Source organism: Actinia tenebrosa, unplaced genomic scaffold (assembly GCF_029948245.1).
Source record: "Actinia tenebrosa isolate PJP-AT-01 unplaced genomic scaffold, QUT_ActTen_1.0 PGA_scaffold1__47_contigs__length_23844297, whole genome shotgun sequence".
In the NCBI taxonomy this organism is placed as follows: domain Eukaryota; kingdom Metazoa; phylum Cnidaria; class Anthozoa; order Actiniaria; family Actiniidae; genus Actinia; species Actinia tenebrosa.
This window is the reverse complement of record NW_028292578.1, coordinates 4797064-4812658: the sequence shown is the minus strand read 5'-3', so window position 1 is coordinate 4812658 and position 15595 is coordinate 4797064. Positions and strand designations below refer to the sequence as shown.

Below are 15595 nucleotides of genomic sequence, written 5' to 3'. Positions count from 1 at the left end.
TGGGATTTTTACCTTTGGTTAATTGAAAAAGGACCATACTTCCAGACATCGAGTGCTGAACCGTCGTATGGCAGCGCTAAGCATTTACGGCTACGCCGGAGATTTCGACCCCGACACCGCTATCCGAAGATTTACAGACTGATCAGGAAGCTCAGCCGAAGCCTAAGGGAGAGGTTAGTCGGCCCCTAGACCATAGATGATTAACCCCTTGCTATGACCAGCAAACTCAAAAATCTTTTTTGTGACGCTGGTGGCTTTGAACGCATACTCACTCCTTCCCATGTGGGATGCGTTTAGTAAAACTAAACGGAACGTGCATTCATAGTAAATTTGTTGTATTTCAAAGGTGAAAGCATGAATGATGTTGAAACGCGGTGAAGCGTTGAGAAACAAGTGACGTTTGTCTGTATAGCTAAAGGCAATCATGAACATGTTGGAAATAAGAATAGTAAGTAATATAAGAATGAAGAAGAGAGGAACGAGTGGAACTAAATCTGCCAATCAAGTAGTCCCTACTAGTACCCAACCTTTTAGATATTTCGGCACCCGGTTTTGGTAAGACTACCTTATTTTATACGTTTATGGTTGTTTATAGTGTGAACGCTCTCGAAACAGTAATTCGGATCGATCTCGGGTCTATCCAAACTAGATCGATCTAAAATAGACCTAGTGTTAACGAACTCTTAAGTTATGTGTATGGAAACGATTTTTGCGATGCAGATTGCTTATCAATTATTTGTTACTGCTGATATGACAAAAAGAAGTTAAGTACTGCTCCTAAAAAAGTGTCAGTGCCAGATTCTGCTGTGCTTTGCCCCTGAGACATCCACAGAGTTGAGGCGTCGTATGGACTTCCGACGGCGATTAAATCCTTCTGCCCTTGGGTGTATAGCCTGCGTGTAGCCGAACGTAACTGTACGATTACTTTACGAGAGAAAAGTCCGGCAGCACGCAGGCTATTGGGTGTACGAATTACGCAAGAAAATGTTCTAGCCGAAGCATCAGGGGAGAGACCAGCCGGCCCCCAGACCAATATCGGCTAATCCCTTGCATCTCTGCACGGAATCGGTTGAAAAAATGATGTTAAAAAGTCCAGTCTATCTGGTGCATTGTTTTCACGGCTATGCGGTGTGTGCTGATTTACCTGAAAACGTGACCCAGTGGAAAAAAACTTGTGCTCAGTTCAATGACACGAAGTCAAGCCCGGTTTAGCGAAGCTATTTACCAGGATGGGTGACCTGAAACTATCGATTACAATAGGACGTTTGCACGATGGCGTCATTGACCCCTACTACCAGACTCCCTTGCACGCTTTTTTTTGTTCAGTTAATTAGCAACAATTGTCTTACTATTCTCATGAGGGAATACAAGTTTAAATAAGAAAGAAAATTCGCAAAGCATCTTGGTAGTGGGAGTCAAATGACGCCATCATGCCAACGTCCTATTTACCTGCACTTGTGATCAATGAAGCACCTATCAAAGAGGTACCTTCTACTAAAACTTAAGGTGTCGTCATTGATCAAAACCTTTCTTGGAAGGAACAAATTAACGTGTTTTCAAAAAATAAAAAATAAAAATAAAAAAATAAAAAAAAAATTGCTCCGCTATTGGGGCTTTGAAACATTAATAACCCCGTTTTGACTATTGTAATGAGGTTTGGAGGAAAATGTGGCAAGTCCTTGACCTCAAAGCTACAAAAGCTTTAGAATCGTGCTGTCTGTCTTACTGTTTGTCTGTCTATCTATCTACTGCAAAGATAAAATACTTTACATTCAAAACAGCTCAAGCTTACCCCCTAGTTGCCATTCATTATTTGAATATTGAAATTTATTATTCTTCCTGAGAATACCAAGACACAAGATTCGGAATAATAACTGATTCAAAAGTCGAATTCTCATTGGAATATTCCATATAAGAAACACCATATTCCAATCAGAATTCGAGTTTTGAAGCGGTTATTATTTTGAGCCCTGAGTCTTCGTATTCTCAGAAATAATAATAGATTTGAATATTCGAATGATGAAACCATTAATGGAATCTAGGGGAATAAGCTTGGGCCGTTTAGAATGTAAATTGATTAGCATTCGTTTTAGTTGAGAAATTCTCGAAATATTTAACTAGGCTACTGATAGAACTCAGTCACAATTGGAAAATTCTGAAATTGAGATTATCAGAAATGCGATTTCGATTTTGAAATAGCTCCCGCTACGCTGTCGTGCGATTTTGTAATCGCGCACGCGCTTGATTTCAGACAAGATTGTACTCCACTCCGTTCAATTACCATTATTTATTACATCCATTTTGAAATTCACTGGCAAATCTTGAGACCTCATTGGCTCTCTAGTTAAGTGTCACATAAGTGTATTTAGCTAAAAAGCATTATTAAAGCCTAGCGAGACTGCTTCACCAAAATTTGACGTTTTTTTTTTTTGACGCTTAAGGTTTAAAAATTTCCTTAAATTTCCTTAAATCCTGTAAAAAATGAAGGTGTTTGACGGTTAACCCCATTGAGACAATCACGATATGTAATCCATACATATGAGCGTCTCATTAGTGCCCAGTCTCTCACTCTTTGCCTTGTAGGACAATCATAACCTTGATATCATATTTATAGCATAATAGACCAAATGCGTCGCAAATTATGTAACTTTTTACTGTACTATTAAATGTTAAAAAAATCTTGAGTAATCAGTTACAACCTTTGTATTCGTTTTCCTTTAATTATACCCCACAAAACCACAAATTAATCACTCTGTTGAAATGTTATAATATGATTACTATTTGGTTAAAACCGCTTGGCATGTGATATTCCGATTTGACTGTATTTATATTTTATAGCATGTAATCAGTGATGCCGGTAATATATGAACGGGTAGAAATGTAGTATTCAATCTGTGTATTTCATTGTGGCATATCATACAACGGCTGTAATGTGTAGAGAATATATCAAGGAAAACTGTCATGGATTTTGCAAATAAGCGTGGTGCTATTGCCGGACACCCGCCATGTTGACGAAACACAACATCCTCACATGAAGGGATCCCAGATGTTTGAACAAACACAAATCCTCAGGCATGCGCAGTAACAGGTGTTTTGTTGTATGGGATTTTAATTGACGGGAATCAATAACTAAAATAATAGGAAAGAAAGGCATGTTTGAATAAAACCAAAAAAAGATTAAAAAGAAAGATTAAAAATAAAGAAAGAAAGAAAATAAAAGAAAAAAGAAAAAAAAAATCGTGTTTAGATTCAGTGCAATTTCGTAAACACACTGAACATCTGAAAAGAATGAAAGATTTTTTGCGATATTTTAGTCGACAATTATCCTCAAAGAAAAACATTTTTTAAGGTAACCTTCAATAAAAAAATACTGTATTGTAAATATTGTATGTGAATTGTCTTGAGAGTATGGACAAGGCCAAGTATTGACTCACCGATCAGGATGAGTATACAAGTTTAGTTCATACCTTAAAGTTCACAACGTTCAATGCATTTCTGAGCAGTTCTGGAGTTGAAACACGTCTCTCTTGATTCTTCACCGTGGATGGTGTTCCAGATTCATTATCGCTTTCAGAGAATTCATGATTGTAAGTTGTTAATATCTTGGAAGGTTTGTCGCCAGGATTTTTCGATCTGTTGGTTCTACCACGGTGTAATGCTGCATCAGCTCGAACCGATGTTAACGAAAAGACTCCCTTTGATAGTGCTTTTAGCGATGTCATAGCTGCTAGCAAAAAGTAGTCTCGGCAAGTGTTTCCGTAATCCAAGCTTATCTTAATTCATTTGTACAGGAAGTTGGCAGCCGATCAGACTGCTTATGCGAAAAGAAATTTCCGACTAAAGGCGATGAACATATTGGTGTTTAAAGAAGTCCACCAACACTCAGCCGATATGAAAATCTCGCCATCAATCCACTGTTGATTTTTTTTACTATTAACATAAATTATTCACCAAGTACATGAAATCAATCCTGAACAAATTGAAGATAACCGTACTCTAACAGAACATGGTTTTGAATACACGTGGATGAACTTTAATATCTTGTCAGACGAAAGGACTTTGAAAACACTGGCAAACAAAGTAAATACTATATAGCGAACCTAAAGGATAGACATTGGGATATAATTATGTATGCGTATGACATAAATAAAAGATGGATGTTCAATACAAGGCACCTACAATATGCTGTCAAACCATGAATAAATGGCGAGCAAACAAGAAAACAACTGCATGAAGCGAAGCATGCGTATTAACACCTAGGAATGTCCTATAAATGGCGATGATAGAAGATGAAATGATATGAATAGCTATTTGTAATTAAATAAATTAGTATTCAAACATCGGCCAATACTGAAGAAATTATCAATATTTTAAAATCAATAAATTTGTCCTGATGCAGTTCGAAGAAAAGTTAGTGATAGACGTCTTTGTCGTTTAGTCTTTACGATACCCATCTCTTTTTTAGTCTCGCTGGATAAATCTTGTGATGGGGTTAATGTGATGAAAATCAGAAGAAGAAAATTGTAAAGCAGTATTATAAAAAACCAATCGATCTCCTGCACTCTATTTAAATACTTCAGTTATTGTTCTACTCCAATCAGTATTTCTAATATTCACTTTGAGCTTCAAATATAATAATGAGAGATCATAAGTCGACAAACTTCTATCAATTTGGCTCAAGGCATCGTGAACAGAATACATCCTAGTCGAGGCTTTGTTATGTCCTATGACGTCGTAGAACTAGAAAGAGATATTTTTTCCCAATGAGGTGTAAGAACTGATCCAATACTGAAACCACAATATTGAATAGCACAAGCCAGCTGCTTGAAGGCTGCCCAAAATACTCATTTGAATTACGTGATCATTTATTAGCAAGGATAGGGGAACAGAAAGCAGCGTCAAAAAGCCACTTGAAAGACGACTTTGTTTGAATTGTCAGTTTTGTATGAGTATAATTATATAGCTGGATCCAAATTGCAGTTTACTCCATGGTTTATGAGGTGCATTCGTATAATAATGGTTGTTAAGGAAACAAAACTCGCGACAAGATTGAAGGCGTCATTTCTCCAATAATAACTAGTGGGTTTTTGTGTGCACTATACCATACCGAAATATCTCTGATTAAAGCCTGGCGCTCTTGCTTCAAGTCAATCTGTACGAAAGCTTAGCTTGTCTAATTAAAAACTCGACGGCGCGCGGTAATCTCACAGCTCGAAATACAACTTACTAAAAAGCCGCACCATACAATATGTATTATATATGGAAAATACCTTAAAATGTGCACATAACTTAATAAAGGTGTTCTATAAATCGTATTAAACCTTATGTTCATAAAACCAGAAATTATATAATTATTGATGTATATATATATATATATGGTACTTCAAGAAAGTACCAAGCAATACGGCTGAATTACGATTTTAAATTTAACCTCTTGTCAAAAAAGTCGAAAGACCGGCTCGAATATTATATAAAAACTGATGGAGGTTGAAAATATCTGGTTAAAAAACGAAGCAAAATGACAGTGTTTATAAAGCTGTTCTGTAGGAAACAACCAAAAATATATATGAACAATAGCGTACACAGTCTGCAGTAAGGATCCTTAAACCAGGGCAAAAACAGGCTTTTCAAAATATTTTGGTTCAATCAGGTTTATGGTTGTAAACCAGGTTTTCTACCGATTGACTGTTTGGTCATTTGCAGCAACCAGTAGCGATGAAGCCAAGTTTAAAAACGCCGTCAGTTCGATAGTAAGATTAGAGTGGGTTATCAGAGGATTATATGATATAATGAACGTGATTCAGTAAATACCCACCAATGTAGCGAGACTTGGAAGTTTTCCTTGCGACAAACGAGGACGTAGTTCCACAACAGGCAAAATATTTTCTTGGGCAAATGTTTTTTTCTCCTTCAGGCCAAGCGCGATCCCTACAACATGTAAAAATGTTACATTGAGTTGGTCAAAACATGATAGCAGATTATGAAATAAAGCCACTTCACCTTTCATCTTGTTGGGAGAATGACGAGAATCCATTTTTCCGTTTTATGATGAAGAGCATTCAATACGTTCGAGGTGTCATAGTCTATGTATGTTGTAGAGGAAGTAGTTAAAATGTATGCAAATGATTACGAGCATGTCCTGTCAAGCTGTCTACGTTTGGTTCGTTTATTTCATATGCTAACATTCTCCCCTTATCCAATTGTGCACCCTGAGATGATGTACCCGTAATGAAACTAAGTTCTGCCAAAACTAACATCTGTATTTAAAACTATTAATTTCTCTCTTAAAAAACTTACTAATGAAATTAAACACCCAAAGCTGACCATATATCTAATGAAAGAAACTACCATTAAGAAAATTTTTTAAATAGTTTTTTTTAAGTTCTTAATTTCACGTATGTTGTTTAGACGTTTCAAACAGCGCCCATTTCAAAAACTAATGATGTCTACAAAATAGCACAGTAGGAGTAAAATTGTAAGCCTCGCACTTCGTCTAAATATTTTGTTCTTGAAAAACGATGTCAGCAAATAGTGGGTGGAATAGAATTTCAATGAAGCCAAAGCGCGAAATCAATTTTTCTACCACACCCTGAGTTAAAATTTGTCTCCAAGTAAAGAGGACTTTTGCCGTCAAAAAATAACGCCTACCTTATTTACTCCAGTGAATTAATTCAATATCATGGAATTCTATCTAGTGTTTATTTAGCAATTATTTGGCGAAGTTGACATGAACATCGAAGAATGTTTACCAAGCCGTGAGTCTTTTAGTAGCGAGGTAAATATTAACCATGATCACCGAATCCTCGGCGAAAAACTGTTTTTTTTTTAGTATAATTACAGACTGGAATATCAGAGAAAAAAATTAGAATAAATAAACATTTTAGTAACACTCCCGCTATGGTAAACCTTATAATTAAATATCGCCTCATAATTCACTGTTCACTCGACCAATCACAGCGCGCAAAATTCTATATTCAAGTCTAAAATAAGATAAATATAGTTCCGCGCAATTCAAAAAAATTAAAATTATTTGGTAAACGACGAAGACTTGACGAAGTTTATAATTTGTTTAGATATGCAGACACCACCACATAAGCTATCATTAGCTGCAGTTAAATTGTATATTTAGTACATCGTGTATAAAATGTTATCATCGTCATCATCATCATCATTTATTTATTTATTTATATTTATTTTATGATTCGCCCAGGGCAGGTGATAATACAATAGGACTCTAGGTCCCCTATATGGTATTAACACCCAAACCCAACCCCGATGAAAAAAAAAAAAAAAGAAAAAAGAAAACTAGTCCCAACCCAAAATACACATTAAAAGAATTTTAGATATAGGAAAAGGAAAATATGACGACGATTAGCAACTACAGATACTCATACGATTAATTCTACGACATTTAGGGCAAATTAACTTATATGAATGTACATTATCTCCATCATCATCATCGTCGTCATCATCATCCTCATAATCCTCATCATCATCATCATCATCATCATCGCCATATAATTGTCATCATCATCATCATCGCCATAATTGTCATCATCATCATCGTCATCATCATCGTCATCATCGTCGTCATCATTTTCATCATCATCGCCATAATTGTCATCATCATCATCATCATCATCGCCATAATTGTCATCATCACATCATCATCATCGCCATAATTGTCATCATCATCATCATCGTCATCATCGTCGTCATCATCATCATCGTCGCCATAATTGTCATCATCATCATCGTCATCATCGTCGTCATCATCGTCGTCTTCATCATCTTCATCATCATCATCCTCATCATCACATGTTTCTTACATGTTGACATCCTAAGAGGACAAGGACTTTGGTACCAAGACTTCAGATCTTATAATTAAAACTGTGAGTTAGGCTTCTAAAGTTCTAGTCCTAGTGATTTTTATTAGCGGTTTTCAGCTAGTCTTCCTAACTTCCTTTGAGCCATAGCCGCCTTCTTGGTTGACGTTAATAAAACATTTCTCGTTAGCTTCTCTTGTTAGATAAACCAACATGGCGGTTGTTTCATTGTTAATTATACTCTCAAGAGAAGACATGCGGTTGCACACTGAATCTCTACCTGTGTGTATTCTGTTAGATTATAAAGAGTTTTTCAGATATTCTCTGTCAGACATACAGGAAGTTTTGACTCCCGTTTGACGTAGTTTTACCATGTTTTTGTTTTTTAAGATGAGTATCCAAGAATAGCAAACATTCGGCAAACATCACGAAAGCACTAAGAGGCTGGAAGTGCCGCAGGAGAAAAAGAAAAAGAACTGGTTAAAGCGTGTAAATTCTGGGGTCCAGTATTTGCTTTCGACAAGTTTTACCGCGTTTTTTTCCTTGTTTAGATACGAGATGATTTATTAAAATTAGAACTCAGAAACCAAAAAAGAAATTTGACTCAGATCAAAAAAATTGAAAAGACAAATGGAAACGTTGTCTTTTTGATACGAAAAACAACGGCAAAAGAAGAATTCACCTGTGTGAACACAGTAAAAACTAGATAAAGAAATTAATGTGTTCTGCAGAACTTAAACATTTGATATAGATCTATCTAGAAACCCGAGATGGAATATCCGGCCACTGAAGTCTATGCTTTCAACCAGCCAAAGTGCTTGTTCGAATATACATAGTTCTAACAGGCAACGTGTGAGGCAGGTCTAAATTGAATTTCACCAGCCATAGTCATCATATGAATGCCTGAATGTCTATGCCTAATGTCTGTAATGTCGTATCATTGAAAATTTGGTTATAAAAGGATAGTCATCAATATTTACTACTAGACTGTCTCTTCGAGTCTTTTTTTGATGGGTCCGCCCGCAGGCTACCATGGTCAAACATCTATTCTATCCCAAGGCGATGAACCGAGTTGAAATTGATTATCATAGCAGCTTAACAGTTTTAGGTTTGCCGGATAAGGTATCGTACTTTGACTAGAATTATAGACAAAACAACTGCTTAAGTCAGGTCTTAACAATAAAACATTTTATAATTGATTCTAACTAACCACTTGCAAAGGAAACTTTTCTCCATGGATTTCTTCTGTTGGTCAATGTACGTATGATTAATGAATAAGAAACGAATAATGACTTTATTAATTAGGATTAAAACACGTTCCAGTTACTCGGGGTTACTGATAAACTTATGGGTCTTAAGGACGTTCCCGTGCAAATACGAAGTAAATTTCAATTTTCTGAAACTTTGTCAATCAATAAAACAATTTTTTTAATGTAACTCGTGTCTCGCTGGGTCACTGGTGTTCTATTTTCGTATGGCAGTGTTCTTGCAAGTACGTGTACATAATTTTTATTATACATTAGCTATATTATTTTATCTATCTATTTTTAGACTTGAGGGCCACAGAGTTATCAGTGTTTCTAACTACTGTCATGTGTTTACCCTCTGGAAATAAAGCCTATTGTTACTATTAATATCCTGAAGATCCTGAAGATGACGGCACATATCGTGAGCTACGTGTCATCAAGTGGCAAAACAAATAACAGTTCAGGTGAAAAACTTATGAATCATAATGAAAACGGTATTAGAATGTATTTGCGTAAATAATAAAATGGATTTTTTCCTATAAGGCTTTGAAAGTAACATTGCTTTTTGATGGAGAAACGAAGAGTACACCTCGAAAAAACTGTCGCTTTTTCTCGTTCTCGCGGGTTGACATGAAACAGAAAATATCGCGTTTCCGCTAAAATATCGTAATTGTTATTTTAAAAAAACTAAGTGAACTCAAATCATTTTTATTTAAATATATGAAATGATAAATGGAACTGCAGGTCACCGTTCATCTTGATAGAAGGTATTAACATTTGAAGAAACAAAAACTTGTTTTCTTGATATTTGGTCCATTATCGAAGGAATGACCTCATTATAATGACCGCGGGTGCACTTAACACATGCGTAGACTGAACTAAAAAACTGCAAAAACGTGCTGCCAGGGTGATTACTAAAAGCAATTATGAAACTAGCTCAACCACTCTTCATCGGGCCTTACAATGGGATAGTCTTCATACACGCCGGATAAAGCTCAAGGCAATAACCATGTTTAAAGCAATGCATGAGATTATTCCAGTGTACTTAAAGAAGATATATTTCTACCTCGCAGGACGACTTACAACTTACGTGACCAAGAAAACAAACTTTACATTCCCAAACCACGTACTGATTATTTATAACGTGCATTCAGTTACAGTGGTGCTAAATTATGGAATGACTTACCCTAGGAAATAACAAAATCTGGTTCATTAGCTAGTTTTAAAAGTAAATTGAACCAGGTTTCTTTTTGAATATTAGTTCCCACACGGCAATCATATAAAACAGTAACTATCACGTGAATGTATTTTCTTTTTGAGATTGAATGATGATTTATTCCGTGTTTAAATAAAGTATGTATGTATGTATCATTACATGTAAGTAGAGCTTGATAGTTGTAGGTTAGTCACACCCTTGAGTCGGGGGATTTTTTTCAGCATTTCCGTTTTTTTTTACCTCCAGGAAACCACACAAAACATACTAAATTCCCATTCGATCTTGTGAGTAAGCCGTGCACTAACTTAGATTATAACATAGCCACAATATTATAACGCACGATCTGATTGGCTAATTAGATGCGCAAGCGTGTATCAAAAAATCGATGTGCGCGCTGACGTGAATCATCGTGCGCTATGTTATTTATTCGTTATCATGCTTTCAACTAGGTTCCGGTGCACTTTGGCCGGTTGCTCATAAGTACTCAATAAGCTATAGTCACACTCGGCTACACCCTCGTGCGACTCGTACGCTTCCTTCGTGCTTAATAACCTGCCGCGTAATCTCAATAGTCGATGGAAGCACGCTAATCAATGACCCATCCTTAGTTAACCTACAGATTACGATATTGTCTCTCCAAGATAACCCTTCCTTTGCAATGTCTCTTCTGTCATACTTTTATACCTTTTTACCCATTGAAATATAAATAGAGCCCGTGTTTCTTTGGGTCTCACATGTGTTACACCGGCCCATCATGCAATTCGCGTATAACTGCTTGGTAATAATGAATGAGAAGACTAGATCATAAGTGTAGTAGATTCAATATTTCACCTTTTCGCGCCATATGTTGTCTAGGAGACAAGTTCTCAGTAATAGTTGAATATTTGAATTCTGAGATACATGACCCTCTACGTGACCCTCCATACTTACCTACTTTTATTTACAAGTGTGGTTCAAATATCAACGAAAGAACGAACGAACGAACGAACGAACGAACGAACGAACGGAAAGTAAGTATAGTAAGTCGATAAAGTAGAAGAAAAATATAGTCTAATCAAATCTAGAAAGATTATAAATGACCTTAGACCCTAGTCCTTAACTTAGTCTTAACATAAACCCCCCTCCCGTCCCCTTCCCCCGAAAAAAAGAAATATTATATAAAATCTAAGATTCATTAAAAAGAGCTTTCTTAAAGTCTTTAAGCTTAGTAATGTTTCTCGTAGGTACGATCAATGTGATCATAGAACGTAAAGAATGAATGGTTTATATTTTTGAAGCACTTACTTTCTTGTGTTGAATTCATAACAGCTAATCTTCTGAGAGTTTCGTTCTCTTGTTCCAGGGTCTTATTAATTTCCAGTAATACTTGTTTCTCAGCTTCTAGGATCTCAAGTCTTGCATTGTACAGCTTGTGAATAGGTCTAATACTATTTTTTCTTGATCTGAGATATCCAAACTTTTCATCTTTAGTGCTTGTCAGCTGTCTTAAGGTTGAGTTCTTTCTATTGCTTGTTCTTTCTTCAGCAAAGTACTTTTCTGAAGACTTCGTATTCTCCCTGTCGTTCTTATTTTCGTAAAGTTACATAAATAAAAAAATAACTTACTGCTATTTCAAGAAAGAAAAGGGCGTGGAAGGTTTTGTTGCATGTTGCGTGTCGCATGTGGCATGTTGCACGTTGCATGTTGTACGTTGCATGTTGTACGTTGCATGTTGTACGTTGCATGTTGTACGTTGCATGTTGCATGTTGCATGTTGCGTATCGCATGTTGCATGTTGCACGTTGCACGTTGCATGTTGCATGTTGCATGTTGCACGTTGCATGTTGCATGTTGCATGTTGCATGTTGCATGTTGCATGTTGCATGTTGCATGTTGCATGTTGCATGTTGCATGTTGCACGTTGCATGTCGCATGTCGCATGTTGCATGTTGCATGTTGCACGTTGCACGTTGCATACTAAGCCCCGAAATGCACTATGGGCGAAGTGTACGCGATCATTGAAATGTCAAAACGAAATGTGATTTCTCCAAACTTTTTCTGCACGTTTCTCCGGTATATTCTCTTCTTTGCTGATATTATTTAAATATGAATATTATACATTTATATCATGGTAAGCAACATGAGAAATGCAACATGTAGATGGCAACAAAACCTTCACTAAGTTTCTTCGAAATGGCTGTAATGCGCGACTTACTAACTTGAAATTTGGGTCAATGCAATGAAATGTATATAGAAACTGTTCCAAATGCAGTGATTGGTTGGTGGGTAATAGAGTGTAACCCTAAGTCTGCTGTTAACGCAAATTGCGGGGAAAATGCTTCCAAATAAGGAACTGATATAACTCGGAAAAAAAACAAGAAAAAAAAAACAAAACAAAAAAAAAAACCAACATGTTTGCTCATAGAAATTATTATGATGCAGTGATGGACAAAAAGATAACAATTTGTAACAACAGCACAATTTTTCAATTAAACTTTAGTCAAGTAATGGTGTTATGTGGCCGTGGTTTGACGGACCACGGAACGGCGGAACATCCTCAGAAAAAAATATTTTAATGCACAGTAATGCAAAAGTACCTTTTATATCCATTTAATATGATTATTTATACAACATCAACTGCAATCCACACTTTTCTCATAAGAAAGAGTCTATAATCTATATTACGTCTCTTAGCGTCTGCATGAATTAGAACCTAGTCCCCTCTCAACTTTATTTTGCTGTGCTTTTCCCCGAAAAAAAAAAAATTGCCGGAATGAATAACGACGTTAAATATGAGGTTGTCTTTTTTAACTGTTCTTTTATTTTATTTTAGCCTCAAGAAAGAAAGAGAGAGAAAAAAAAAAAAAAAAAAAAAAAAAATAGGCTTGTAGTTTTATTACTTGACTTTCTTAGCTTGGTAAATACGCAACTCTGTTGTGCTTGCCCTTGATTCACAGTTGTTGATTTAAAGCAATAGTCGCAGTAAAATATAAACAAAAAATACTGTATAGCCATATTGACTGAGAAAATACTGAGAAAGTTTAGTACACACAAGTTTCAGTTCACCCATCCAGGTACTAACTTCGGTCAACCGGACTTGACTCAGTGTCACTGAAGCCCAAGTTTTTTCCACTGGACCACAGTTCCAGGTGAATCAGCATAACAATAGCCGTGAAAACAATGCACCGAATAGACTAGACTTTTTGACATTATACTTTCAACCGATTCCGTGCGTGGCAGAGATGCAAGGGATTAGCCGATATGGTCTGGGGGCCGGCTGGTCTCTCCCCTGATGCTTCGGCTAGAACATTTTCTTGCGTAATTCGTACACCCAAGGGCAGAAGGATTTAATCGCCGTCAGGTCCGAAGTCCATACGACGCCCCAGCTCTGCGGATGTCTCGGGGGTATGGCAAAGTGGAATCGATTTTTTTCAAATTTCTGTCTTTGGGTTCGAATCCCACCGTATCCAGATAAGATTGTGCGTTTTTTTAAAGCATATTATTTTTGATTTTGGCATTAATAATTAAAAAAAGTGTAACTACTTCTTTTTGCTTATGATTCAGTTATTTAGTATTATATTAGGTGAGCAATCACGTTCGAATAAATCGAGTTTGTTTTTCTAAATTGAAATGCTGCCTGTAAATAGTTTACATTAAATAGATATAGATGTCTTTTTGCATAATAAAACATTTTTTTCTGAGCTGAGGTTAACGTTGGTTGGCAGGTTCTGCATGTTCCACCATTCCCGCGCGGTCCGTCAATGCAGGGTTTATTAACACGTTGTATAGCTTCAACGGGTTGCGCTTATTTAGTCAGAATAAATATAAAATCCAGGACGCATTTTTCTCCGGGTGTGCTCATCCTTAGCCTCGATTTTATTGAAGATTTGACCTTTAATTTTTATTTGGTATTGCAGACTCGTGAAGGTGTTTTTATATTATACTTACTGCGGTGTTGCTAACGAGACGTGAGTCAACATGGCAATCTCCCTGATAGTGACTATGAGGGAACTTCCGAGAGTCATCAATAACAGAATTAGATTTTCTCTTTTCCTTTAAAAGCTTTCTTCCTAAAAAGGGATAACAAGACTGTCATTAATCTTGAACCAGGTGAAATGTTATAATTTTGAGCCTTCCTTACTCGAGGGTTGAGTATGAAACAGGAAAATTATATAAAGCCTCCAAGTTTTTCTGCCATCAGATTCAACGTCCGGGCTCTTGTCACGTGATCATGTAATTTCCCGCCAATTTCACTTCCCTTCAATCCCTTCCTGATTGAAGTTGCATTGTCCACGAGTTCCCAATATTCACTTATGATATTGAGTCGACAGTAGATCTTATACTGTAGTTTTTCAACCACAAAGCAGTTCTGATTCCGGCACTATTAAAAATAAACTATTAGTTTTGCTGAACCTTGAATGCTGCAAAAACCAACACATCAACTAAAATTTAAATAATATCGATCAAAGATTAAGCAAAATAAAATATTTTGAAAAGTCTGCGAGAATTCTTATCTGTTAAGGTCTAAAGAATTGTGGACTTACTTTTGATATGCAGTCCCAGTGCTAACACAGATGCGTAGAACATTATATCACCAAATTGAAGTCGTTTCTTCGATTCATTATGACCACAGACTATAATCAAGATAAATTGAAGGAAAAGAAAATTTTAATCAGGTTTTAGAATGAGTCGCGACGAACATCGCCGGTCATGACCGATCAGCCATGGTTAGTAAGACTATCTGTGGCTTGAGAAAGGTTAACGCGGATTATGGAAGCAATACATTCATCTGTATTATTCTCAACGACGTGAACGATATTTCAAAACATCACCGGTGTAATAGATAAATTATTTATACTTTGCACTCCTCGCTTGTGAATGGTTTCTTATCATGATCAAATGTGACTTGCACCTGTCACTACGGAAAAGAGCTTGGTAGCGTGACAGTTCAATAAAAAGGCGTGACAAGACATAAAGGCTTTCATTAAAAGTACTTTTTTGGCTCAATATCAGTTTGTATAGTTTATCATATCAATTAATGGGGATTTTGACGCTCCGAATAACTTTGGAACTAATATAAAGATCACAGGCAGCATATAATGTTTTTATTTATTTTAGGGCCGGAGAGTCGTTCCTGTACTCATTCCGCCTTCTAGAGTGAGTGTTACGTTAATTCCGCACTTACAACTAACACCCGTTCACTCACAATAAAAATATTTAGGTAAGGGATGAAATGTGAAAATCCCGGAGAAAATACTCCACGTAGCAACGGAAAAAACAACACACAAAAATTAAACAAAAAAAATTAAACCGACGCCACTCTGCCA

At 36.3% G+C, this 15595-nt stretch overlaps 1 protein-coding gene across 3 annotated transcripts in view; it reads right to left on the bottom strand.

The window, feature by feature from the left end:
• LOC116300107 (transient receptor potential cation channel subfamily A member 1) overlaps window positions 1-15006 on the bottom strand; it is a 38832-nt gene extending 23826 nt beyond the window's left edge. The window contains exons 1-4 of one of the 3 annotated variants that reach the window (XM_089033022.1): window positions 14813-15006; window positions 14217-14338; window positions 11574-11853; window positions 5816-5928 (exon numbers count right to left, since the gene is read on the bottom strand). In XM_089033022.1, the coding sequence (XP_088889148.1) occupies window positions 5816-5928; window positions 11574-11853; window positions 14217-14338; window positions 14813-14855 (558 nt within the window). In that variant the 5' untranslated portion in view covers window positions 14856-15006. Of the gene's footprint in view, window positions 1-3467; window positions 3915-5815; window positions 5929-6000; window positions 6132-11573; window positions 11854-14216; window positions 14339-14812 lie in introns of those variants that run through there. The other 2 variants (XM_089033024.1, XM_089033023.1) reach the window with 2 other exon arrangements.
• Window positions 15007-15595: the final 589 nt, after the last annotated feature.